At 37.2% G+C, this 25,621-nt stretch overlaps 1 protein-coding gene across 1 annotated transcript in view; it reads left to right on the top strand.

The window, feature by feature from the left end:
- ADGRB3 (adhesion G protein-coupled receptor B3) overlaps positions 1–25,377 on the top strand; it is a 430,423-nt gene extending 405,046 nt beyond the window's left edge. Inside the window, exons 27-31 of the mRNA XM_008502299.2 lie at positions 42–81; positions 2,188–2,831; positions 15,550–15,585; positions 22,586–22,690; positions 24,651–25,377. Of these exons, the coding sequence (XP_008500521.1) occupies positions 42–81; positions 2,188–2,831; positions 15,550–15,585; positions 22,586–22,690; positions 24,651–24,839 (1,014 nt within the window). The 3' untranslated portion in view covers positions 24,840–25,377. The remainder of the gene's footprint in view (positions 1–41; positions 82–2,187; positions 2,832–15,549; positions 15,586–22,585; positions 22,691–24,650) is intronic.
- Positions 25,378–25,621: the final 244 nt, after the last annotated feature.

The following is a 25,621-nucleotide window of genomic DNA, read 5'->3' as shown; positions in this document are numbered from 1 at the left end:
AATTAATAGTCATTGTCCTGTTTTGTTATTTCTTGTTACAGACTGATTTTGAAAAGGATGTGGACATTGCTTGTCGGTCAGGTAAGAACTTCGAGAAAGTATTCAACCAAGAAAAAAACCCCAGTTTTGTACGAGTTCCTTGTGAAGTGAAAACCAGAAAAATACAGGGTTTAATTGTTTATGACACAGATTTTTAAATGTAAACAAAAATAAATGATGGCACTGTACAAATATATCCATTTCATTTTCTTACAAAAGCCTTTGTAAAAAAAACCTGAATTCAGCAGTTGGGAAGCTAAAGGTATGATTGTCTTTCAGAAGGCAAACAGCTCTGGAAAGGAAGAGTCATGCTCACAAAATTTTCCTTGTCCTAGTAAACAAGCAAATGTGAAACAGTCATTTTGCTATAGAAAAAAAATACAAATATAATATATCTTACAAGCTGTGTATATGAATGATGAATCAATTGGTTTACTTCTAAAGAGGTTAAGTTTTTTGGCCTCAAAGTGAAATCAGCAGCAGTTTAAGTGACATGGTATTAGGAAAATTAAATCCAATTCCCCTTTTTAGAACAACTTGTTTTTTTAAAGACATTTAAGTAGTGTAGTCTCTTATGAGTCAACTGTGTCTGTTTCCATGTATAAAAAATAAGGCATTTTAAGAAATTTATGTGCAAACTTTGTTTAATTAAAGCACAGTGTAAAATAGATGATCCTTTAGGCCCTATTGAAATTTTATAATCTAGGAAACATTCCCAAATGAGCTTTTCTTTGGGAAGCAACCCTGCCTGGTCACATTTTGGTTTCAGTGAAGACAGAAAGGAAGAGAGGGAGTGTCCTCTCCACCGAGTATTCAGCTGTTCTGCATCACTCACCTGGAAGTCCCTTTCTGTCTTCACTGGCTATATGGGAAAATAGAGTTTCTATAGGCATAGTTTCCATAATGGAAAAATGAGAGGCAGTTTTGTGTGAGGAGGGAGAGGGGGCTGTCTTATGAGCTGATTGCTATGGAACATGGCACTGAATTGACAGATACCAGGGAATCTGGGTCATCAGAGCCCTCAAGCTACCAGAAGTGATGTAAATGTGACACCTGAGGTACTTCAAGTTGTTTTACTGTCTTAGCCAATGAGCTGGTTTTTATTGCCCAAACTAGTACTAGGAAAAATATTTTCAACTGGGACAAAAAAAATCCTTGCACCCAGATGAATAAGCCCAGTAATTGGTTAATTTTTTTTTCTATGTATCCTTTTTCTTTCATTACAAATGTTGAATTATAGACTCATATTCCTTTTTTAAGATAATTGTGATTGAATAGACAATTTGCTTTGGAATGCATCCTTCAGTGCTCCTGGAAATTATTTTATGACAGTATTAATTACATAGCTTACTCCAACAAAAAAGTTGCTGGAATTTTCTATAAGTTTGTCTGAGAAAGCATTGGCCCACATCAAAATTGGATTATGACTGTTTTATGACACATTTTTATACTCTTTGTGATCTTTACAGATGCAGAAAAATAGGTCTTTCTGATGCCAATGGAATTTCTTCCCAATCTAGTTACTTTTTGTCAGTTTTATTTAAAATAATAATCTACCACAGAAGAGTTTTAAGTCAGTGAAAAGGAACATTTAGGAGCTCAGGGACACATGTTCATAGTTATAATGCTCTGGGTAGGTCATAACAATGGATTGACAAACTGATTCTGCCTCACAGTCTCGGTTTGACATTTTCGAAGAGGTTATGTTGAGTTAATAATGGTCATACAGGTGTAGTAATGTTTTATTAAAAAAAACCCTTAATTGAGTTCCAATTGGCTGCCTTTTATTTAAGCTGTAGGTCACCTAAGATCTGTGTAAGGCAGTAAGAGTGACTGGCAGAGTGTTTTTAACTTTTATAAACGACTGAGGCTTAGTCAGAGATCTGCAACACTTATCCGTGGTATATTAAAAACTTTTATTTTTAATGAAATATACATTTTTATTATTTGCATTATTTTAATTAAAAAAACCCAAAGCAATATTTATAGAGTGCAAGAGCTAGAGTATTTATAGAGTTAGGAAACTGATAGGTAAATAGTTAAGGAGATGCACTGGTAAAAGGAGCACTGCTAAATAAAGCCACAAGAAAAAAGTAAGTTAGGCAGTGATGGTTTCATGTTGTATGAACTCTGTTCTCTGACCTACAGTTCTGCACAAAGACATTGGGCCTTGCAGAGCAGCTACTATAACAGGAACACTTTCTAGAATTTCACTGAATGATGAAGAGGAGGAAAAGGGACCCAACCCTGAAGGAATGAGCTATTCCACCTTGCCTGGAAATATCATCTCCAAAGTCATTATTCAGCAACCAACAGGTCTCCACATGCCTATGAGTATGAGTGAACTGGCAAATCAGTGCTTGAAGAAAGACAACAGTGAGCTGCGGAGGACTGTGTATTTATGTACTGATGATAATTTGAGAGGTGCAGACATGGACATTGTCCATCCCCAGGAACGGATGATAGAAAGCGACTACATCGTCATGCCCCGGGGGTCAGTGAATACCCAGCCATCACTGAAAGATGAGAGCAAAATGAATATAGGCATGGATACATTGCCTCACGAAAGGCTGTTGCACTACAAAGTTAATCCAGAGTTCAATATGAATCCCTCTGTAATGGACCAATTTAATATTAATTTAGACCAGCATCTTCCCACCCAAGAACATATGCAGAGTTTACCATTTGAGCCCCGTACAGCGGTGAAGAATTTCATTGCCTCAGAGCTGGATGACAATGCAGGATTATCAAGAAGTGAAACTGGATCCACAATATCAATGAGCTCTTTAGAGGTCAGTGGTGCAAAAATAAATTGCATGCTCCCTAGTTCCAGTTACATGATAACACAGTAACTTGTAGCTTGTGTCTACAAGGTGAAGCCAGTGTTTTAATTCAGTATAAATTATTGTTTGGGATTGTACACTGCTGTTCATATTTCTCTTATCATCAGAAGTGTTTATACCGAGAAAACAAGATTAAAGTTCAGAGTCAGTCTGAATGAAACTGTATAGTCATGGAAATTTAACATTCCACATGACTGCAAAGGATTTTGGGATCTACCAGGTAAAGTACACAGGAAAGTACTGTGCTGCTATGCAAAGAAAAACTGTTCCTTCAAGATACAAGTGATAACTATTGACCCCACCTTCTAGCACATGCCATTGAAAATATTTTCCCTTTTATTGCTGGTAATAGTACCTAAGATACGATAAGTCTGCTACTGCTCCCACAAGTGTAAATCCTGGGTTCTTCCATCTATCAGTTCACCATGTACTGATGTACTTTTATTTGCACGTGTGTGCAGGCATTGGCACAATTGATGTGTGCAGTAGGTTCCCGTGGACTTCATGTGATGTATCCTAGATTCCTGTCAGATTGCAAAAGTGAACAGGAAAGCCTTAAAAAGGAATCAGTTCATTACTACAACTTGTCTGGGAGATTAAGCAATTATAAAAGTGAAAACTATTTACATCATTTTTAAGATCCAAGTGTCAAATACTGCCATACCTACTGATCCTTTACCAAAACTACCAGTGAGGTGGACTTGATTCCATGCTTGAACTTCTTTTAAGACTTGAGACACATTTCACCAGCATTTCAAGTGTTATGAAATGCAGCATTTGGTGGGAAAGAAAAAGAAAAATGAGAAAAATATGGTACTTACTCATTTTCAGAAAGAAGTAGAGATAGAAAAAATGTCTAGTATATGTGCAAACTTGAAGTCATTAGCTATTACTCTACAATGGTTGGACCTTTAGCAGGATAGCTGAAGTCACCTTCCAGTAGTACCCTCTTCTAGTCATCTGCAGTATCCTCTTTCAGATAAGTTTTGTCAGATACAGAGATTCAAACCCAGCCCAGAATCAGTATGGGTGAGACATCTAGAGAATCTTCATAATTCCCTCAGAGGATAGACATACCTGCCAGCACACCATACAATCCACTCGAGGTCTAATTGCTCTCTAGTGATGGGTCACTCTTTCCACTGGTGATACAGACCTGAAAAAAAGGAGACCTTTGTTAATTTGTAAAAATTGGGACAATTACTACCGTGTCTTGAACGAACTTCCAGTTCCTGGTGCCACATTGTAAAATGAGCCTGAAATTTCTTATGAGCACATCTTACTACTACTTTAGAGTTCATTTTTTAAATGTATGTGTATCATAAGCAATTGCAAACAAAAGTATTTTGCACTTGCTTCTTGTTTTGCATATATTACTCTTAGTATTGTTTGCAGAGGTTTTTTGTGCTACATATTAGTCCTGGTTTCAGTATGCTTCAGAATCCAGATGGAAAAGTGAATTTTTGAAACATCTAAAATGTTGGCCCAGGTGGCCAAGAAGGCCAGTGGCATCCTGGCCAGTATCAAAACCAGCATATCCAGAAGAGGTAGGGAAGTGATTGTGTCCCTGTGCTTGGCCCTGGTGAGACCACAGCTTGAGTATTGTGTTCAGTTCTGGGCACCACATTGAGGACATTGAGGTCCTGCAGTGTGTCCAGAGAAGAGCTACAAGGCTGGTGAGGGGTTTGGAAGGCATGTTGTACAAAGAGCAACTGAGGGATCTGGGGTTATTTAGTCTGGAGAAGACTCAGGGGAGATTTCATTGCTCTCTACAACTACCTAAAGGGAGGTTGTAGGGAAGCCAGTGTTGGTCTCTTCTCCCAGTTAGCGATAGGATGAGAGGAAATGGTTTTAAGTTAAGCCAAGAGATATGTAGGTTGATATTAGGAAAAAATTTACTGAAGGAGTGATGAGGCATTGGAATGAGCTGCCCAGGGAGGTGGTGGGGTCGCCATCCCTGGAGGTGTTCAAGAAGCATTTAGTTGTGGTGTTTCAGGATATGATTTAATGATTGTGGTAATTGGATGGACTTGGTGTAATTGGTTGGACTTGACGATCTCAAAGGTCTTTTCCAACCTTAATGATTCTATGATTCTACATTTAATCTTACCTCTTAGATGGGGTATAGGTACCAAATCTGAATGACCATTCTTTTTATCATTCTTAAGCTCAGAAAACACTGCTAAGTATGTAGGGGAAAATGTAGTAAAATTAATATATAGTCTCTTGGAACTAAACATATTAGGCTTCGAAAGTCATACTTTGGTTGGTCCAGAAAGCTGCAAAACAGGTACATTAATAAACCTGGCTGCACCCAGCATAATTCTGTGTATTAGGTTAAAACAGGTATTAGAGCAGATCAGAAATCAAAGGAACTGCTCTGCCTTTTGTGTTTGCCCTAGTGCCTCTGAACAGTACTTAATGACATAGCATGAAGTAATTTTTTTGATAAGGATGTGCTGCAATAAATTGGAGATAGAAACATGAAAAAAAACTGTACACAGACGAAAATCAGTCTCAAGCAAATACAGATAAACAGATCCACCAAGATAAAGAATGTGATTGTGCGTACATGTACTTGGTGTTTAAGAAGACAAGGCTAAGTCCCAAAATGCTATTGGCTAGAACTGACCAGCTAGATAAGATTTATTTATTTGCTAGACAAAATAAAGAAGGGAGGGGCAAAGCTTTTTTTTTCAAATGTTTTTTGACATCCAGTACAATATCATTTTGGAAGATTTCAAGACCCTTTTAAGTAACAAGGCTTTGTCAGGCAATATGGAGCAGCAAATCCTGCAGCGAAACATTCAAGATTATTCTCCTCACATTTTCCCATACAGATCATGATTACACCACCTCTAAAGGAGAAGACCCTTAGCAATAGGAAGCCTAATTCTGCTGTCAGCCCATACTGCTGTCTCACCCAAAGTCCTGCATCAAATAACATGGATTTCTGCTCTTTAGAGGCAGTTCCCCTTTCACTTCTTTGAAGGAACAGAGATGTCCCAAGACAGGCAGCCTCCTTTTGTGTCTTCTGCATAGTACAGGGAGTTCCTCCTCTGCTTTCCCCTTTATGCTTCCAAGTGCTTTCTCTGGAATTAGTGTACTACTATTATTTTTATCATATTTATGCACTAACTGTCAACTACTGTATAAGTAAAATGTACTCAGGCAGCTGTAACCTGTTAACATAATTCTTCCTTTCTAAAAAAAAAGTATCGTCAGTTATTAAGAACATAATAATGGGAACAGATTATGTAGCAGTTAGAGAAATCATCATCTTATCAGAATGCCACAAGATGTTGTGTGATGCATTTTCAACCAAAACTCAACCCAGCTTCTGATTTCAGAAGTGTAATTATGAACCCACAAAAACCTCTGACCACAAAAATACTTCAGGAATAATTATTGCAAATGGACATCCAGTAAAAAATGAGTTCTCATTTGTTCTCTCATTTATGGTAGATGCTAGTCTGTGTGGTCATAAAAGTGAAACAGCAGAATTAGAGACACCTCATAAAATATAAATGCTAAGTTTTTCACATCATGAAATAAAATTGTTGCTTTTAAATTTCATTTCCATCTTGCTAGTGGAAAACTAGGGTATTGTGTGTTTCAAGGAACAAGTTTGAAGAAATACATGCATTAGCATACAAAGAATTCAATGCATTTGGAAAATTTTGCTTTTGAGTAAAATCTTTACCTTCCTAAGTTAGTGAAATCAATTATTTTTTGTATTTGGCACCTTCTAAGAGATTATCAGACCTTAGAACAATATGCATAAGAAATAAACAACCAAAAAACCAAAGTTATTAAAAATGAAGATTGACATGTCAGAACTTTTTCAGACTTTTGTTTAGACTTTGTATTCATTAAGATCACTGGAGATGAATGTTTTGGAACACAGCTACAGTTGTGCTGTATGAGCTCAAAACATATGTCCTGACTTTTAACTCTGCAGGGAGGATCCATCACCCCTAACTTCTGTTATCTGAATGTGGGCATTCCTCTTCTGATGTGGAAAAAAAGCTTTTAACATTTGGCTCCCCATTAGAGTCACTAGTAAATGTAGGCACTTTTAGGCCATTTTTAGATATCTGCTCCAGAACAAAAATCACATTCCGTTAGTGCTGATGTCTCTCTTCTGGTGCTATACAAGCCACAATGAGTAGCTCAGACATAAACATAAAAAATCTTAATATCCTAAATTTAGTCAGATGAATCCTATGATGTGTCACAAACTTTGTTCTAATTTTTACATCCTTGCATTTTTTTTCTCAAGAAGATGTCTAATTGGGAACTATCAGATGCTTTATTATGTATGGAAAATTTTCAGTTTTCATTAGATAGTCTGTAAATGCCACAATATTTACGTACAAGCATTGCCCAGATAAGTATCAATTTAAGGATCTGCAGTTTAACAATGTACAAGTCAGTGATTTTAAATTTCATTTGTTATGTACCCGAATGTGTGCATGCAATTATAGGCACAGACAGGCATATTAGTACATCACAAAATTTCTTTGGAGGAGTAATTGAACATCTGGCTAATCTCGTGCTACAGCCCTTATTTGCATGGATTAGAACTGGCTTTGCTACCTTAGCATTAAAGTGACTTGGAGTGCACTTGTTCAGTTCCAAGTGTTTGATTTTAATGAAGAAAGCACTCTTGTTACACTCTTTTGGAATGGTTTTTGTTTTGAAAATGCACATTCGGAGTAGCAAGTTCATTAAAATGAAATTACTTTGAAATTGTTCATTCCGGGTCACTTAGACACAGGGAAAGGTTAGGAGGTTGAAATGCAGAGGAATAAGCTGATCGATGCAACAGATCTTCAAGATAAATAATTATTTTATTTTTATTGTGTAAAATAAAAAAATGCAAGAGGGAGGTAGATATCTGTAGCCTGGCCATGCAAAGAGACTTCCACCATTACCTTTGTAGAAGAGGAATGACAGGTTCTTTCAAGGGAACTGAGGTTAGTGTAGCATGAGCAGAAATGGAAAAGAGCTAAAGAGACACAGATTTAACTATTATGGGAGGAAGGGCATGCAGACAAGCAAGAGAAACATTTATTAAAGGGGAAAAAGAGCACCTGCTTTATAAGAATAGGAAGGAAAGGACTTCCCAAATTCTTTCCAATCTCATATCTTCTTTCTTTATTCTTCTGTCTTGGAGAAAGACAAAAAGACCTTAAATGGGAAGTTGATAGTAGACCAAAATAATCTTTTTGTATTCATTCATGAGAGCTTTTAATACATTCAAAGAAAGTCAACTACAAAGCTCCTTGGACAAATCGCTCATGTGGGACTTTGGGAAGAAAAACTATTACAACTGGGATGACAAAGGGATACATTAAAGATAATGATGTGCGAAGAAAAAGTAAAGTTATAGGTAAAGAGACAAAAGAAAGGCATGCCAAAAAAAAAAAAAAAAAAAAAAAAAAAAGAAAGGAAAGAAGAAAGAAAGATGGCAGAAATGGAGTAGCAGCTTAAAATTGAAGAGTTAGGAAGAATGGAATAAAATCAGCAGGGAAGGAGCAATATCTAAAATTAAAAAAAAAAAAAAACAAACAAAACCAGACAAACAATAAACAAAAAAAACAGGAAAGAGAAGAAATATGCAGTTAAACGATTCAATCTTGTCAATAAAGTACCAGAGCATCAGGCAGAACAAAAGCAAAACATTGTGCAGTCATTTTGATTTATGATATGAGAAGTGAAAAGAGAGAGAGAGATAGAGAGAACAAAAGCAGAGACGAGCTGCACAAGAATTACCTCTTTATCATGTTTCCACATTGCATTTATTTTCGAGCATTCTGTATCTCAGATTTTTCTCCCTCCCATTCCTCATTTCATTCTACAATAAGCTGTGGAGACAGTTCTTGCCAATTTTGTGACTCCCAGTGAAATGAAGTATAGCCCTCTAACAACCCTCTCTTTCTTTCGCTTGAGTGAGTAAGTCTCAGGTTCCTTTGACTTCAGAAATTGTTGCAGCTTATGTTCAGGTTACTGCCTTGGGTTCAGGAAGAACTGATCCTAGTAACAGAAGATATTAAGAACCAACATCTTAGTCAGTATTATCAAGTGTAATATATATTTTAGACATTATCATGTAAGCAGCTATCTTAACTACATATGATCCTTAAGAGACATATTTTCAATTGCTTGGCCTTTTAAAAAATGTTTCCTTTTTGGCCTTTTAAGAAAGGTTTCCTTTCCCCCGAAAGTCTTAAAAAAAAAAAAAAAAAAAAAAAAAGGTAAGGAACTAATCTACTTTTTCATGAAAATGTTCTTGCTTTTTGTCTAGCTCATGTTATGAACTAATAGCCAACATATTGTTCTATTCAGAAAACAAGTTTTTTTGAGTTATATACTCAGAGAATGCAGGGATGCAATGAGGAAAGCTAAGGCCCACCTAGAACTAAAGCTGGCAAGAAGTATCAACAACAGCAAGAAGGGTTTCTTCCAGTAATTCAGTAAAAATAGGAAGAATAGGGGAAATGTAGGCGCGCTGAAGAATGAGGCAGGTGCCCTCATGGCTGAAGACACAAGGAAGGCAGAGTTATTGAATGCCTTTGTTGCTTCAGTCTTCACTGCAAAGCCCTACCCTCTCTAATCAGACTCTGGAGATAAGCAATAAGGTCTGAAGAGAGGAATACTTTCCTTTAGTAGAGGAGGACCATGTTAGAGACCACTTAGCCAAACTGGATATCCGTAAGTCCATGGGCCCTGGTGGGATGCATCCATGAGTTCTGAGAGAGCTGGCAGATGTTATTGATAGGCCACTCTCCATCATCTTTGAGATGTTGTGGAGAATGGGAGAGGTGCCTGAGGCCTGGATGAGGGTTAGTGTCACTCCAGTCTTCAAAAAGGGAAAGAAGGAGGACCCAAAAAACTACAGGTTGGTTAGTTTCACCTCTGTCCCTGGTAAGGTGTTGGAAAAAAAATCATTCTTGACATCATCACAAATGAGTGAAAGCAAAGAATGTCACTGGGAGAAGTCTTCATGGATCCACCCAAAAGAAATCATGTTTGACCAACCTGATTGCCTTCTATGATGTCATTACTGTGTTATCTACCTTGACTTCAGCAAGGCTTTTGATACTGTCTCTCATAATATCCAACTCAAGAAATCTGGGATAGATGAGTAGACAGTGAGATGGATTGAGATCTGTCTGTATGACAGAACTCAGAGGGTGGTGATCAATGGAACAGGGTCGAACAGGAAGCCTGTAACCAGTGGTGTCCCCCTGGGTTCAATATTCTGTCTGGTCTTGTTCAAAATGTTCATCAACAACCTTGACAGAGTGTATCTTCAGCAAGCTTACTAATGATACAAAGCTGGAAGGAGTGGCTGACACTCTGGAGGGCTGTGTTGCCATCAAGCATGACCTGGACATGCTGGAGAGCTGGGCAGAGAAGAACCTAATGAGGTTCAGTAAGAGCAAGTATAGAGTCCTGCACCTTGGGAGGAAGAACCCCAAGCACCAGCATAGGTTAGGGGTGGACCTGCTGGAATGCAGTTCAGAGGAGAAGGATCTGAGGGACATGATAGATAGTAAATTATTCATCAGCCAGCAGTGTGCCCTTGCTTCCAGGAATGCCAATGGAATCCTGGGTTGGATAAGGAAGAGTGTGGCCAGCAGGTGGAAGGAGTTCATTCAACTCTACCCTCGTGAGGCCACAGCTGGAATCCTGCATCTGGTTCTGGGCTGCTCAGTTCAAGACAGACAGAGAACTATTGGAGAGAGTCCAGCAGAGGGAAACAAAGATGACTGGGGGATTGGAGCATCTCTCTTAATGAGGAAAGCCTGAGAGAGATGGGAGTCTTTAGCCTGGAGAAGAGAAGGCTGAGGTGAGACCTTGTTAATGTCTACAAGTATTTAAAGGGTGAGTGTAAGGAAAGATGTCCTCTGGAGCTGGACTCTTCTCAGTAGTTCCCAGTGACAGGATGAGGTGCTACAGGAATACGATGGAACACTGGAAGTTCCATTTAAACATAAGAAAAAACTTTTTACTATGAAGGTGGCAAGGCACTGGAACAGGCTGCCCAGGGAGGCTGTGGAGTGCCCTTCAAAACCCACCAGGATGCAGTCCTGTGTAACGTGCTCCAGGTGATCCTGCCTTAGGAGGAGAGTTGGACTAGGTGATCTCTAGAGGTCCCTTCCAACTCTGATAATTCTGTGACTCTGTGAAAAGGCACTTTAAATCAAAACTGTCTATCTACTTTCCACTTTTATATTTCTGAAGGCCAAAAAATTTTCCTTCAATTTTGTTAAGGGAAGAAAATCCTCTCCAGGCTAAGATCTTGTATGTCAAATCTAATCTCAGGGCGAATTATAAATCGCTGATAATCAGACTTCGTATTAATGGAAGCATGGTTATAGCCCTCACTATAATACAGTATCTCTGGTTCCAATTATACTTTGCACAAGGCAATATATCTTCAGAGGTATCTCATGCAATTAATCAGGTAGTGGTGTAAAGCAGACTAGAATAAGGAGAAACACAGGCATTTGTCGTTTTACAGAGATAGAGAGGAATTTCATTAGTCATTTAGCAAGAGCAGTTCTTTCCTGGTGCCAGTGTACTGGTGCATGCTGGTGTATGGAAATTAGCCTTCAGTATTCTATTTTTGTCCCTCTGTGAGTGTATTTAAAGTTGCTCTGGAATAACACAGAGAAGCTATACATGATTAATACAAAGTAAAATCGATTTAAAGCAAATTACTACTGCAGACCTCTTTTCACAGAGTTTCACTTTGGTCCTGGCATGAAGTGTGGAATTTTTTAATCTTTTTCTGTAAAATGGATTTTACCAATTAAGATCAAAAAGCTTCAAAAATCATAGATGGAAAAAATCTTTTCGGGTCATCTATCAGTGCAAAATTTTATACAGCATATTTCTCTAGTACACAGCCAAACTTCACTTCCAGGAGTAGTGTGAGAGGTTTCTGCTGTTTCCTTTAGCAGATTATTTCATAGTTACATAAACTTTCTGGATTCCTGATAGCATCTCTGAAACTTACTTCATTTTTTTCTGAATTGCAGCTTTTCAGATTTTTCTCACACCAGCTTTGTTTATCGGTGTTTCTATCTTTCTACGGTTTCTGAACAAGCTTCTGTGTTTGTCTTTTCCAGAGTCAATGTTTAAACAAGCTGTTTAAATTCTCTTATCTTTTCTCTTTGATCCAATGTTATTAACTCTTTAAAAATTCTTTTTGCTGCTCTGATCTGAAATTTCCCCATATCACAGGCATGATTTGGCTTCTGTCACTTCAGAGCACCGATGCAACCCACTTGCTCAGAAAGGGCTATTTACATCCTCACCTACTTAAATGGAGAGTTGACCTTGTTTTTGTAGCATTTGTAATCATTCATGGATTGCAGTCCACTAATTACCCAACCCCCCCAGCTTTTTCAGACTTATCCCAGCTAACCTCCTAACACATTGCACATCTTCAGCTTTTTAGGTAGTACATTTATTCATTACCCTTGCAGGTCTCCAGCATTAGGGTTTTTCAGCTTGGAAAACAGATGACTGAGTATCATTCCTGATGCACTACTGCAGAACCTGCTCAAATGCAGAATACCAAATGACACAATCCATACATAGTACCCTTTACAGTTATTTGTTATTTATAAATCAACATTAATACCCAAGCAGATCTCCAACTTATCCTTGAAAAAAACACCAGCTTCCAGTCTAATTTTTATGTTGGGTACAATCATTCTCAATTTTGCAGGTGGATAAAAGAAACAGCTTTTTGAAAAGAATAATACTGGTGGGACCAGTTGAGCAGCTCATTTCATGCAAGAGATTTTTTTTTTTCTCCTGACTCCACTTCACTCAGCTGCTGGGCTCCATTAATTTAACTTGTATAATGAGACAGGTAATTGATTTCTGAAAACATTTAGGTATCTGTGGAAAATCCCATTTTTCACAGGCAAAAAGAGACACAAGTACACTTCATCTAAGAAAAAAGTATATATGCAGTCACAATTAAAGAATTGATTTGCATGTTTCAAGCTTATTGCATATAATGCAGAAACTAGGAGAAAAATTAAGTAAAAGGCAACTTCTAATTGAAACTGAAGAGAAGCTTCTATCTGCAGAAATTAGGATTCCAAATGATTTCATGCTTCTGAATATGTTCCCTCTCTTAAAAATAACACATCAGTCCTTTCAAGGCAGTTACGTAGTAGCCAGGCAATACTGCAGCTGACTGCAGTTGTGCAAAATCACATTTATAACCAGTATCCTTTAGTTTTCATATATTCAGAGAATTTCACTGCTTCTGTTCAGACCTGTGGCAGTTCCACACTTTTTATATCTTAGAAGAATAGGCTCTGACAGCACTTGTGCTTATTTTCCCATATTCAGCCACATAAAAAAAGTGAAGCACAAGCACGGAACAGATGTTCTTTACTATGTAAATTTAAAATAAATGTGTTTGTGATAGATTCTGGTTGAGCCCTAGAAAAATCCTCACAGAGATAAATGTGTGGTATGACCTGTTTGGTTATGACTGGTGTGATTTAACAGAAAAATTGCATTAGTTACCACTTTCTGACAATAACACAGCTAAATATGTTACAGTCTGTTCAGTATGTCTTTTTACCATGTAAACAGTGAAAGAGTTGTCTGGCTGCAAAATCTAACAATCCAGCTATGCCAAGAATATATTTGCTGTGGTCAAGCAGACTATAGGCAAAATACAAATGCTTTACTTTTAGAAACCAAAGAACCTAGTAATCTTCACATTTCTTCCTAGATTTCCATGTTTCCACTTATGATTCTCAGTCATACCATGTCTGTTACTGGACTATGGCTTAAAAATAGCTTTTTCAAGCATTTTTCAAAGCAGCTCCTGTAATTTTCACTTCATTATCTGCTGTACAAGTTTTTCTTTTCTAACCACTGACCCTTTTACAGTAGTAGATACTCGCTAATTGCAACTTAAAAACAGATCCTTCCTTATTAGAGATTTCTTCAGGTGCTGGTTTACTGTGGAATTATGAAGGCCTTTGTTAAGGTATACTTGTACCATGGAGCCCTTAATACGAGCAAGAAGCAAGTATTTAGCTACTTTAGGAATCTGACCACAATTTCATCATTTTTTTATCTCCAAGACCTTTGCTGTTTCCATGTTTCATGTTACTTATTTTTGCAGAAGTGTTTAATTTGTTTTTAAATACTCTCTTTTAAATGTGCAAGGTTATATCAAGCCTTGCTGATTAAAGATGATTTCTCCCAAAGGTTGCTTTTGTTGGTTGGTTTTATTGTTTTATAGACTGTTCTTTAGTAATGCCTCCCAGCAACTTTGGCATCAGAGTGTTCTGACAGTGCTACAGTGATCTTCTTCATATTACTGGGGACAGGAGCATCAAAATTTCACTACAAAACGAAACACAAAGTGGTGTTATCAGGGCACAGAGACAAAACATTTCTGCTTTCTGCAACTGAAAGATGTAAAATTATTTCTTTGAATTGCAAAAAAAATCAGAATGGCTTACTAAAACCTGCATGTGTGTTAAGCCAAATAAAATCTCAGTCTAACAAAATTGGTAACATCATTCATCTTGACTTAACAGCCTTGGTTTGTTACTCAATGCAGAAAATAGGTGCAATTTGAAAAAGTTCATTCACCATGACTTAAAGCCACCCTAGTCTACCACAAGACAGGGTTAAATTGCAGCAGCAAACCTTTTTCCTTTCTTGGGGTACTTTTCCTTTCCTTAAGTCTCCTTCCTGAAGGAGACTGAGTCTTTTCTTTCCATTCACATGTTGCTTACACTGGTTTTTTTTTCAGCTTTTCCAGCCACTATTTCTACATTTCTCTAGTCTATTGTAAGCCATTAAATTTTGAATCTTAGGAGGAAAAAAATATTTTTATATCTTTATCATAATATTTTTACTTCTTTCTGATATAATTTGACTTTATAATTAGTTTCTTTTAAAATCTGTAAAAAATTATGTGATAAATTGTTTGTGATATGTTTAAATAATCATATTCTGTTGCATCATATACAAGTGATTACTTCACTAGCAAATCATTCTTGCTTTTATCAGATGCATTGAATCAGATTTGTTGTTAGTGTAAAACAAAATCATTGCTTTCTTCATCCAGGCTGTCATGGCAAACAAACAAGCTGAAGCTATGGAAAGTATGGGTGGCTTTGGCTTCATTTTGCTACCATTTATTCCATTAAAATCAATGGAGTTGTACCAATGTAAGCCTGATGTAGGAAAATATCCATTTCTGTATACCTGTATAAATATAAATCACAGATGCACACAGATAGCTGTGTAAAACATAAAAATATGACAACAATTTGGAAATACCAGAGAAGGTACAGAAGAAGATATGTTTTATGTGCTAACAGGTTCAATTGCATGCAATTAACATGCATGTTATGCACCCCAGTGAAATGCAGTCTGGTTTATTTTAGAGCAAAGAATATGATACTGGTCTAAAAAAACTGAATGCAAAGTCATGCATTAACCTTAAATTATCAGGATAAAATCTACAACCTTTCACAGAATACCTAATACATATCTGATAGGAAAACAAGAGTGTTATTTAGACTCATTAATATGATTTGGTGAATAGTCCCCATGTTAATACAACCTCTTTTTTCTTTTTTTTTTTACTGCTTAATAGAGAAGAAAATCACGTTATTCGGACCTTGACTTTGAAGTAAGTTTTACTGAATTATTCCTGATTATTAAAATTATTTTCCTAAAATGAAATGTAAAGTGTTAATTTTAGCAGATTAAAGCCTTCTGACATAGTAGATGTCATGGGGTTGTTCAATTGGTACATGATGAGCAATTCATTAAAACTACTTTGGTGCAACTTGTTTGTAAAATACTCTGAGATCAAACTGTCATATGGCAATATTAATCATCATGGTTTCAGTTTTTAAATTCTCTGCCTCTCCATTTTCATCTGTTTTTCTTTTTCTTTTTTTTTTTTCTTTTGCTAACCATCTATCTACTGAAAAAGTGACACTTCTGTAGGAGAGGACACATTGGTGCAGAAGGTTGCTGTGTTTAAGAGATTCTCAATCATTTGTTCAATCTCTCTTCAATACTTATTTACTGGCATATGATTTCACATCTAAATAGTGATAATGAATGTGTCAGATTTTGAATGATGAACTCCTGTAGTTGTCAAAACTTATGGATCACGTCCTATATAAAAAAACCAGTTCATATAAGGTTTGTCAGGTTGAATATCCACAATTTCAGACTTTGCCCCACTGCATGAGAAGATTTGGTTGTGCTGGTTAATGACCTTTTTGTTCTGTCTCAGGCAGTATGATTAAGTCTCTTGCAAGGTAGAATTTTTGGTTTGTTTTTTTTTTTCTCTACTCTCTCCCAGAAGTAATACAGCAGTTTTCAAGGAGTTGTTAATAAGTTATAGATTTGGGATTTTTGCAGTTTGTCTGTTCATGCACGTTAATAGTTTGATATAATTCATTATCTGTGTCTCCAGAGAAGTTGAACAATCATAATATTTTCATGGAGTCTACAGATCTTGGGCTAAATTTTAACATCTAACGTTCTGTATATATCAACCATAACTTTATAAATTAGCTCCTCTATTTGCATTTCCAAACAAAACCAGGGGTGTTTTTATTATTATTTGGGCTTTAATTACAGCACAGATCCTTTCAGATTCTAGTCCATAGAGAGGAAGAAATGGCAAAATGCAGCCATAGTAGTGGTTATAGAAATCTTCTGATGAGAGAAGCGTTTGCTTTGGTGACCTGCTTTTCCTGCTTTTTCTGAAATGCTGACCTTTTGTGTCTGATTGTGGATTCTTGGTACTTTAACATCATGCCTTCTTAATCTCCTATGTCATTTTCCCCCAGAGAGTATAGTTACCTTAAGCAGTCATGTAATGCCTCAAATAATGAACAAGACAAAGATTCACACAGTAAGTTTAAGAAAAATAAAATGAGATCCTCCTAAATATGCTTTAGGATAAATGCATAGAAAGGAAAAAGAAAAACATGAATCAACAACAAAGTTATGATGATCACAACTCTAAAATTAAATGCAAGCAATATGAAAAGAAGTTTTATAATTATAGTGATAGAAAGAATTCTGAATTCTACTGTTTTTTATTGAAAGGTAGTTATATCATGCTCTTCACAGTTAGAACATTCTCTGTGGCAACAGATTCTAAAATGTTCTTCCCTATCATTCAGGAGAGCACAATCCAGCAGCAAATAAACACCAACAATGCTGTACACATTCTGCCTTCAAGAATCTGGTTTCCCATTACATATTTTCTTTTGACTCACATGGTGTATTTAAGGAGCTTACACCTTTCTGTTGTCTTGTTTGCAGCATTGTTGCTCCATGGCCTAATACTTTTTAAGTATTATTCTAATGCAGGAAAACATATTTGTTTATAAAAAAGCAGGGATGTGACCATTTGGAGTCATTGCTGGGGAGGTGATGACAGCAGTGATACTGTGCTGATTGCTGCTGTGTTTTAGAAGTCGAGACTCAGAGTAACCCATCTCACCTCCCTGTTTTATGGTTCTTCTGATAAAGCGTGTGGGCTTTCCTATATTCTTACACATAGCATAGCTGTCTGGCTGAGGTAAAGAAAAATAAAAAAGCTATAAACCACTCAAATAGCCACCCAGTTTCCTTTGCTCAGCAAGGCATACTGATGAAGGGAATCGAGATAGTGTTCTGTGGCCAAAATACTGCTATTCTGATATTTCAAAGCAGCTTGACTGAAAAATAGAATAAAGCCTGGAGGTGAGGTTGAGCTAGAGTGATTTGCCATCCTACTGAAATGTTTAACACTTTCTCTGCTTCATCTCTTACCCATGCCAGCTGGCATTCTCTGAGACAATGTCCTTCCACAGTTTTGAGGATAGCAAGTGCTATGGATGTGGTTTTGAGGATAACAAATGCTAAACACACACTATGAACAAGATTGTGTCGAGCTTGGCTCCCTCCATCTTCTGTAGCAGTCTCCTAGCAGTCTCTATACCCTCAACTTACACATGTATCTCTGTATCCATACAAGGCAAACTCTCAGGCTGTGCCTATCCTGCTAAAGACATTTGGGGCCATATTCCTGTAGGTTTTTATGGATGAATGTTTAAAATTATTATTTTAGTCTGCATCACCCATATATCTCGGAACTGTTCCTAGGTTGTTCTTAGGCAACCAGTGCAACCTTGGTACCATTCACAATAGGCAGTTTGGTTGTAGACATTTTATTTTGGAGACTAAGAATTTCATAGTATTCATGGAGAACATTCCATGCTAGATGGTGCCAAAAAATTGTCTTGGACATGTTTTAGTGGAGTCACGGTTTCCTTGTTTTAAAAACAAAAAACAAAACCACAAAAGAACCCCTAACAAAACCTGTGCTGATGGGCTGCAATGCAACACTCACCTTGATATATAAAATTTGAGGTGAAAACAAAGATACACATGAAGAGCACTTTTATTGCTGAGGGCCACAGTTGAAACTCAAAGCCAGCTGCTGTATAGTATGAACACAGCAAGCCATGACTGTACTCAGTGCCTTAAAATAACCTCTGTCCCAGTTATCTCCTGTATGTATAGAAATACAGGAGTAGTTTGAAGGGCCTTTGGAATGGACTATAAATAATGAAAGTTCTGTGACTGCTGTGTAGTACTGTAGAAAACTTACATCTCCAATCAAATAAAGAGAGCAAAAAGATGACATCCAAACTGGCCAGCCCTTACCATAGATCTTGGAGAGGAATCTCAAGAACTGGGCCACCTGTATCTTGTTTTGCCTTTTTAAATGGTTTACTACTATATTCTTAAATTATCCCTTTTGTGCAGAAAAAAGAAAACAGACTGTAACATACTGGGCCTAGTCTGTCGGCAGAAAATATTACTGATAAATAATATACTGTCCAAAATTAGATTTTGCAAGACACAGACTAATCCATTTGAACTTTGAAGCTTTCTAAAATGAACAGTCAACATGCAGCAGCTTTACAGCTCTTCTCTTGCTATTACCAAGGATTATCTTAGACTAATTTGTGCAGTTCAGTATCAGCACATGATCAAAATTCATAGATCTGGACATTTTGGATTCTTGTTGCTTCTGGCTGTGGCAACCCCAGCTGAGTACCCTCCAACCCCAGTCATTATGCTCTGTTTTCCCTACCGCTGGACAGGTAGCTTTTTAATGAAGGCACAGCACTAATGCTTAGCTGTCAGATCAAATAAAATTCATTCTAATTATGTTGAACAGAAATACAGATGCTGTGGAAATTCCCAGGAGTACTTTATAATAGATGTATGCCTACACTTACAAGAATATACAAGGGAATTAAACAGTATTATTGACATGCATTTTAAGATTCAGGATCACAATTACCTTTAAATTTTATGGAAAGTTATGATTCCTGGATTTCCCCAGCCATCCACCCCACACTCCCCTTTCTACAAGGCATTCATTACTCTGGTAATAACATTTATGCCAAATAATTTTTAAAAGTGCCTATTACCCTGTTCCCCCATACTCAAGTCATCTCTGTCCCTTTTTGAGCTCCACCAATGACCTAGAGCAAGGACAAGCAGGGATACCAGAATGTCCTCTTTCCACAGTACAGTCAACTTTCACCAGCAAAAATGTTAAACTGATTTTTAATTGCTGGATCTGCATTCTTTCAGAAATGTATATGCTATAGCTACTCAATATAACAACACTACAAACTCAACAAAAGTTCAAAGCCATGCTCTTACTAACATGAAAACATCTCTCAAAGACAAAGGTGAAAAAGTATATGCCTGCAAGGAAAAATTCTTTCCTGTTTCTAAGCTTGGCAACTGATCATACCTGTAACATCTTGAAAACACAGCATGTTTCCATTATAGGGCTGGGAAGGCATTCCCCCATCTGTTCTTTTCACTTAGCTTTTTCTTACAATATTTGTAACAGAGCATTTTTACCTGGGGCAATATAGAAAATCTTCAAGGCAAACTGAACGACTTGTTATTATTGTTATTATCATTTCTTTTATTCATAAGATGGACCACAAATCAACATTGGAATTTAGCTCAGCTAAAACCTTCTCACAAATAAAAAAGGCAGCTGGGTACTGTTAAGTTTGAAGCCCTTCCCATATTGATGATAGCCATTCCCATTCTGAATCCTCTCTGAGAGCAGATGCTCTTCAGAGTGAGGCTTAGTCTCTTCAAAACACCCACTTGATGTTACTTTTGAGTAGGTGGAAGGGGTGGCAGTTCAGTCTTTAGTGTTTAGGGAGTTCAGAGTTACAGGGCCTGCAGGAAAGACCACAAGGAGTGTGTCTGTGGCCTGGTGGCTGTGTCTGGTGCTTCTGGAGAGGATGTGGCATTAGGGGACAAATCCCCAGGTGCACCTAGAGGTGTGCATTCAAAGGACAGCATGAGGAGCTCCTTTTCCAACGTGTTCAGGTCCCAATGAGACTACAGTCATCCTAGTATATACTGGTCAAGATCTCCACTTGAGACCGTATTTTCTGGAAAAGTGGTAAGATGGTGCTTTCTTACAAGGAGTTTGTAGAACTGTAGAAAACATGGGTTAAAGTTGGAAATGTAAGTTACTGCATCTTCAGTTTAGATCATTCTTTATACTCAGTGGGAAGGGGCAGGTGTCATTGGGTAGGAATAATGGAAGGGAAGACAGGAAAACAAAGATCCACAGGTACCTGTGTGTACCAGTTATCTCTATTAAGAATAGAAATTGAAACCCCTTTTTCTCTGGCAGACTTCCCACTGCAAGTGTTTTGTTTCTCCTCCCACCTGTTTCTCTTCAGAAATAATGTAATGAACTGAGTAAGACATCTGCATTATTCTTATTTCTATTAATGGATTTTTGGGTGCACAATTCAGAAAAAATATCAGAAAGTAGAGTTCTTTATTTTCCTAGCCTTCTATGAAAAATTTTCCAACTGGAGTTCCTTGTTTCACAGTCATATGCTATTTCCTGCTTCTAGAGACAGTATTTTAACCCACCAAATCTGTTTTATTCCCCTCAGCACACCTCTTTATTTTATCCAGTAATAAAGTTTGAGAAAGAACCTTTCTTTTTTAAATTCTATGTACATATCCATAACTACCATAACACTGATAGCTTAGAAGAATTCTTAAGTCTTTGCCTAAGTGAAACTTCCCTCACAAATTTGGATCAGCTGTCCCTAGTTAAATTACATTTTGCAAGGAGTTCCTCAAAAGGGCTTCCCTTATTCACCTCACAATTCATATTAAGTAAATAGGTCTTCAGTTGCTTGCTGTATATCATAGGTCTTTTATGAATAATGTTGCTAATTTCCTGTTCTCAGAAATGAAACAAGTTCTCAAGCTGCAGTGTAGCTTTATTGAGGACCATATGGTTATTAGAGCACTGTCATAGAGGTAGATGGCCAAAAGAGCAGACACATTTCATAGAGTTTATCAACAAAGAATGCAAACCAAAGATAAAAGTTAAAATTGGTATTGGAAAGCATTATTTGAGGGTCAGCTACTGCCACTCCATTTTAAAAGGTACTAACCCAGACTTGTCAGAAGCATTGCTTGCTGGATAGGGTCACGTTCAGGCACAGAGCACGTTAAGTTTGCAGGTTTTGTCATGTACAATGCTGGAGAAAATCAGTCTTGACAACTATTAGACGTTCACAGTCTGATGTCTTGCACCTGTTCTCTCAACATTATTGGCTGCTGCCCCAACTGTTCAAGCAGTTACAGAAGCTTAAGAAAACCCAAGCTTAGCTCATCTGGTGTTGGAATGTGGTGAAGCATCCTCAGTCGTTCCTGTCCCCTGTCCACCCAGACCACAGGACCATGAGACTGGTTGAGGAGTAAACAGCCTTTGGTTTTCCTCCAAGGGACAATCCGTATCCATTCTTGAGCATTAACTTGTTTTGAAACAACACAGATGGTAGGCTTGACAGTCTAGGCTTGAAAACAACCTTCACTCTCCATGTAGCTGCCAAGGAACATACATGGTCAAGGGTCTCCTCCACTGTGGGGTTCTCACCTCTTGCACAGGAGTGCCATATAATTACTTTTTGTGGAAGAGTGTCCTGGGCATGGGCTAGAGGTAGGGTAGTTTCCAGTTGCCCAGTCCATGATGTAAGAAACCGAGTAAAACAAAACCTGTGCTTACTTTTCTTAATATGAATGCCATTGCAACTGCATTTTATGCATACTAAATGACAAGAAGATATTCTAACTAAAAAGACATAACATTTTGAGCTCTTCCCTTTTAAGCCAAGATTTCTGAGTTCAGTATTCTTCTAAAAGTTATTCCAGTAGGGACTATTGCAAACTGCTGTTGCATTCTTATAGAAATAAAAATAATAGCATCCATGCTTCAAAGAGAAATTTTAGAAATTATTCCTAGTGTGCAAGAAAAATACCCTTCTGAGAAACTGCCACAATTTCAAAATACTTGTAGGCTAGCACGAAATATCAGCAACCCAAAAATGTGGGGTAAACCGAGTCTCTTGTACATGGGAAGAACATGAAACAGAGCAGAGAGAAGGCTCAGTGCAATTTCCTTCCATTGGTCAAGTCTATTGGGAAAAGATGGCCCTGACAAAGTCAATTTACTTAGATATGCTGGGAAAATAACACTTCTCTTTAAAAAAAAGCCCAGATTCAATTATAAATATAAGGAATTATGTTCCATTTTGCAGAAGGTCATGCATACAAGAAAGAGGCACATGGAATTGTTTCAAGAGTTAAATCAGAAATTTCAGACGCTGGACAGATTTCGAGATGTACCAAAATCAGGCAGTATGGTAAGTTTTCCTTCTTAGATATTTGAAATATGATGGATCCTTAACAACAACAATGAGACAAGAGTCCTATGAATTCGGTATTTTTCCTGAGAAGACTTCACTCTGCACTACCCTTAGATAGCCTCAGAAAGTAGAACAAAAGATATTTTCAACAATCTAACCTATGATGAGACTCATTAGGTTTTACAACTCAACCATAACTAACCCACTAACATCATTATAGATGACAAGTAATTGAACTATAGGGAACGTACTTCATATCTGTTTGTGTCTACCAAGTCAAAGGACTTTATATAGAGAAAGCAGCTCACTAATATAATTTGGCCAATAGGGCTTTTCCTCTATCTAGGCAAGCAGATAATTAAATTAGTTACTCCAAACAAGTCCAGCTTGATTCACCTATATGTGAGAAGGTCCAGAAAGCACACAGGATCTCTGTAATGTCATGTTTGTTCCATAATAGGTTTATAAATATTTATCATGGGAAAAGCAAAAATTAAATCATCTTGAGTTAACTCTGCTATCATCATAATTCAAATTTATACACGCTCATACACACACGCATAACACCCTCACTACAATTGATAATGAGAGCAAGGAAGTAGTTGATTCTGCCTAATTAAAGTGGATAATTTAGTGTTACATATTTATTAGCAGTAATATTATGATTAGTAATAATTTTATATATAATTTTATAATGTGAAAATTGTGTATTAAGTGGAACTGAGATAGAATCATTGTATTCTATAACTTTTGCAGAAGAGCTACTTTCAGACATGAAGAAGAGGTATTAAGCAGATGTGAGGCCAATGGATTTACATCATTCACATCATCTTCATCCAGCAGAAATTCAGCCCTGATTCTTTGATGAACCTTTAGTTGTGTGATATGTGCTATATTGCATTCAGTTCTTGCTCTCTCCCCCTTCTGAGATTTGCTGACATGTCAAGTTTGCATTCACCTTCTCATTGAGATTTGCTGTCCATGTAAAGCTTGAGTTAATTCCAAATCTCAAAGGGACTGGACTGTCAGTGGAAGAGTTGCGTTTACTCTGTTTTGCATCAGCACTACGTTTTTGAAAGGTCTGCTAATAAAAACTGCCTAGAGGAATGATCTACCTGTAAGACAGAAAGTGATCCAGGTACCTAAATATAGACATTTCAGGCTATTTTAGGTAGCCTCAAGTGTCTTAATCTACAGCATGGTACAGGCAGTGACGACAAAGGACTCAAAGGACACCTGCACATCTCAGGAAAGGTAGCTGGAGATCAGGCAGAAAATCCAAAAGCATCGCAAATGGTGCAAAAGTGTTAGGTTTTGGCCACAAAATCTCACTCGATGTGTCACAGAAGTCACTAATTAAATTCATCTTAGTCCATAATGTATTTCTACCTAAAAAACTTAGCATGAAAAAAAAAAAATCAATCAGTAGAAAATAAACAGCTTTCAGCCTGTTAATCCTAATATACATGAGCTCATCAGCCTGTAAAGCAAGGTAGCTCTCACAGCATTTTCAAAGACTTCAAAAGGTTTCTGTGGCTCTGTCAGGCACATGCCCCACATTAAAATCCAGCTGGCAATGTCTGTTTCAAACCACTCTGTATTTCAGTCAGCAAACTCTCCTCAATTATCTTCCCTTCTCGTCTTCCATTTTTCTACACAAATGCCATTAAGAAGATGTCTATTGGTACTGGATCACTTGGCCATTCCTCATGTACGTTGGTTCTTATGAAAGAAAGGGCTTAGCTGGCAGCTCAGGTGAGGAGCCTGCCAAAGTGTTGATTGTTCACAGAGAAAGAGTCAAAATGGTGCTGAACGCCTGCCAGCCTGGCTCTCTGCAAATCCATTTCCCGTCTCCAGCTTCTGTGTCTCGTGAGAGCACATCAGTGTTCAGCCTTACAAAGAGAAATCACATTATTTCACCCTTGTTTGTAATTCTTCTTTCTTATCTGGTTTTCAGGAGAACTCAGGACCGAATAAGGCTCCATGGGACACTTTCAAAACCACAGGTGACTACCCACACTACACAACGATAAACGTATTAGACACGGAGGCAAAAGATGCTTTAGAACTCAGACCAGCAGAATGGGAGAAGTGTCTGAACTTGCCTTTAGATGTGCAAGAAGGTGACTTTCAAACAGAAGTTTAACAAAAACTGGAAAAAAAAAAAAAAAGACAGAAACAAAATAAAAATAATTAATTGCACTGACAATAAAGAGACTTTGGGAATCCTGACACTCCTCTCTGAACATTGTGACTACTTTATGTCAGGTTCTTCCTGTGCCAAATGTCAGTGTTTTTTTCGTACAGTATTTTCCCACTAGTGCAGCTAGTGGAGAACCAGGTGTACAATTCTTACCATCGTGTGTTGTAAGTACCCGTGGAATGGATTTGTAAGGTAATCTTTATAGATAAACCTCAAGCAACGATTCATGTTGTAACAGCTTCATTTGGTTTAGTTTTCAAAAAACTTCACCATGAAGCACAATGTATATATTTATGCAGTTTTTAAAGTTTATAACAGTCTGTTTGGCCATTACTACACTTTTTACTTTATAATATAAAAGCAAAGTTTTTGTCATTAAATGAATGTCTGTTGAGCTACATTCTTCATTGCTTTAAATGCAATAAAGTAATAATCTCACTTTTATATGAATAATATATTTCACATCTTTATTATTGCAGTTTTCTCTGGAAGGCTCAGAGTAGCCTTCTCTGCTGCAGCTGTGTATAAAATATTTAAAATGTTGTATGGTGTAAATAAACCTTTGTCTACATATCAGTTTCTTAGTGCATTTTATTCTGTACTTGCTTACCTTAAATTTGGAAATTCATGAAGTTTTCTTTAAAAACACACTTATTGGATATGCATTTGGAGTTTTAAGAGTATGTCGTTCTAGTTCCTGCAAGGAATTTCTGAAGAATATTAGC

The sequence above is a fragment of the Calypte anna genome, chromosome 3, assembly GCF_003957555.1.
Source record: "Calypte anna isolate BGI_N300 chromosome 3, bCalAnn1_v1.p, whole genome shotgun sequence".
Classification (NCBI taxonomy): Eukaryota; Metazoa; Chordata; class Aves; order Apodiformes; family Trochilidae; genus Calypte; species Calypte anna.
The sequence above is the reverse complement of the archived record's forward strand: the minus strand, read 5'-3'. Positions and strand labels throughout refer to the sequence as shown.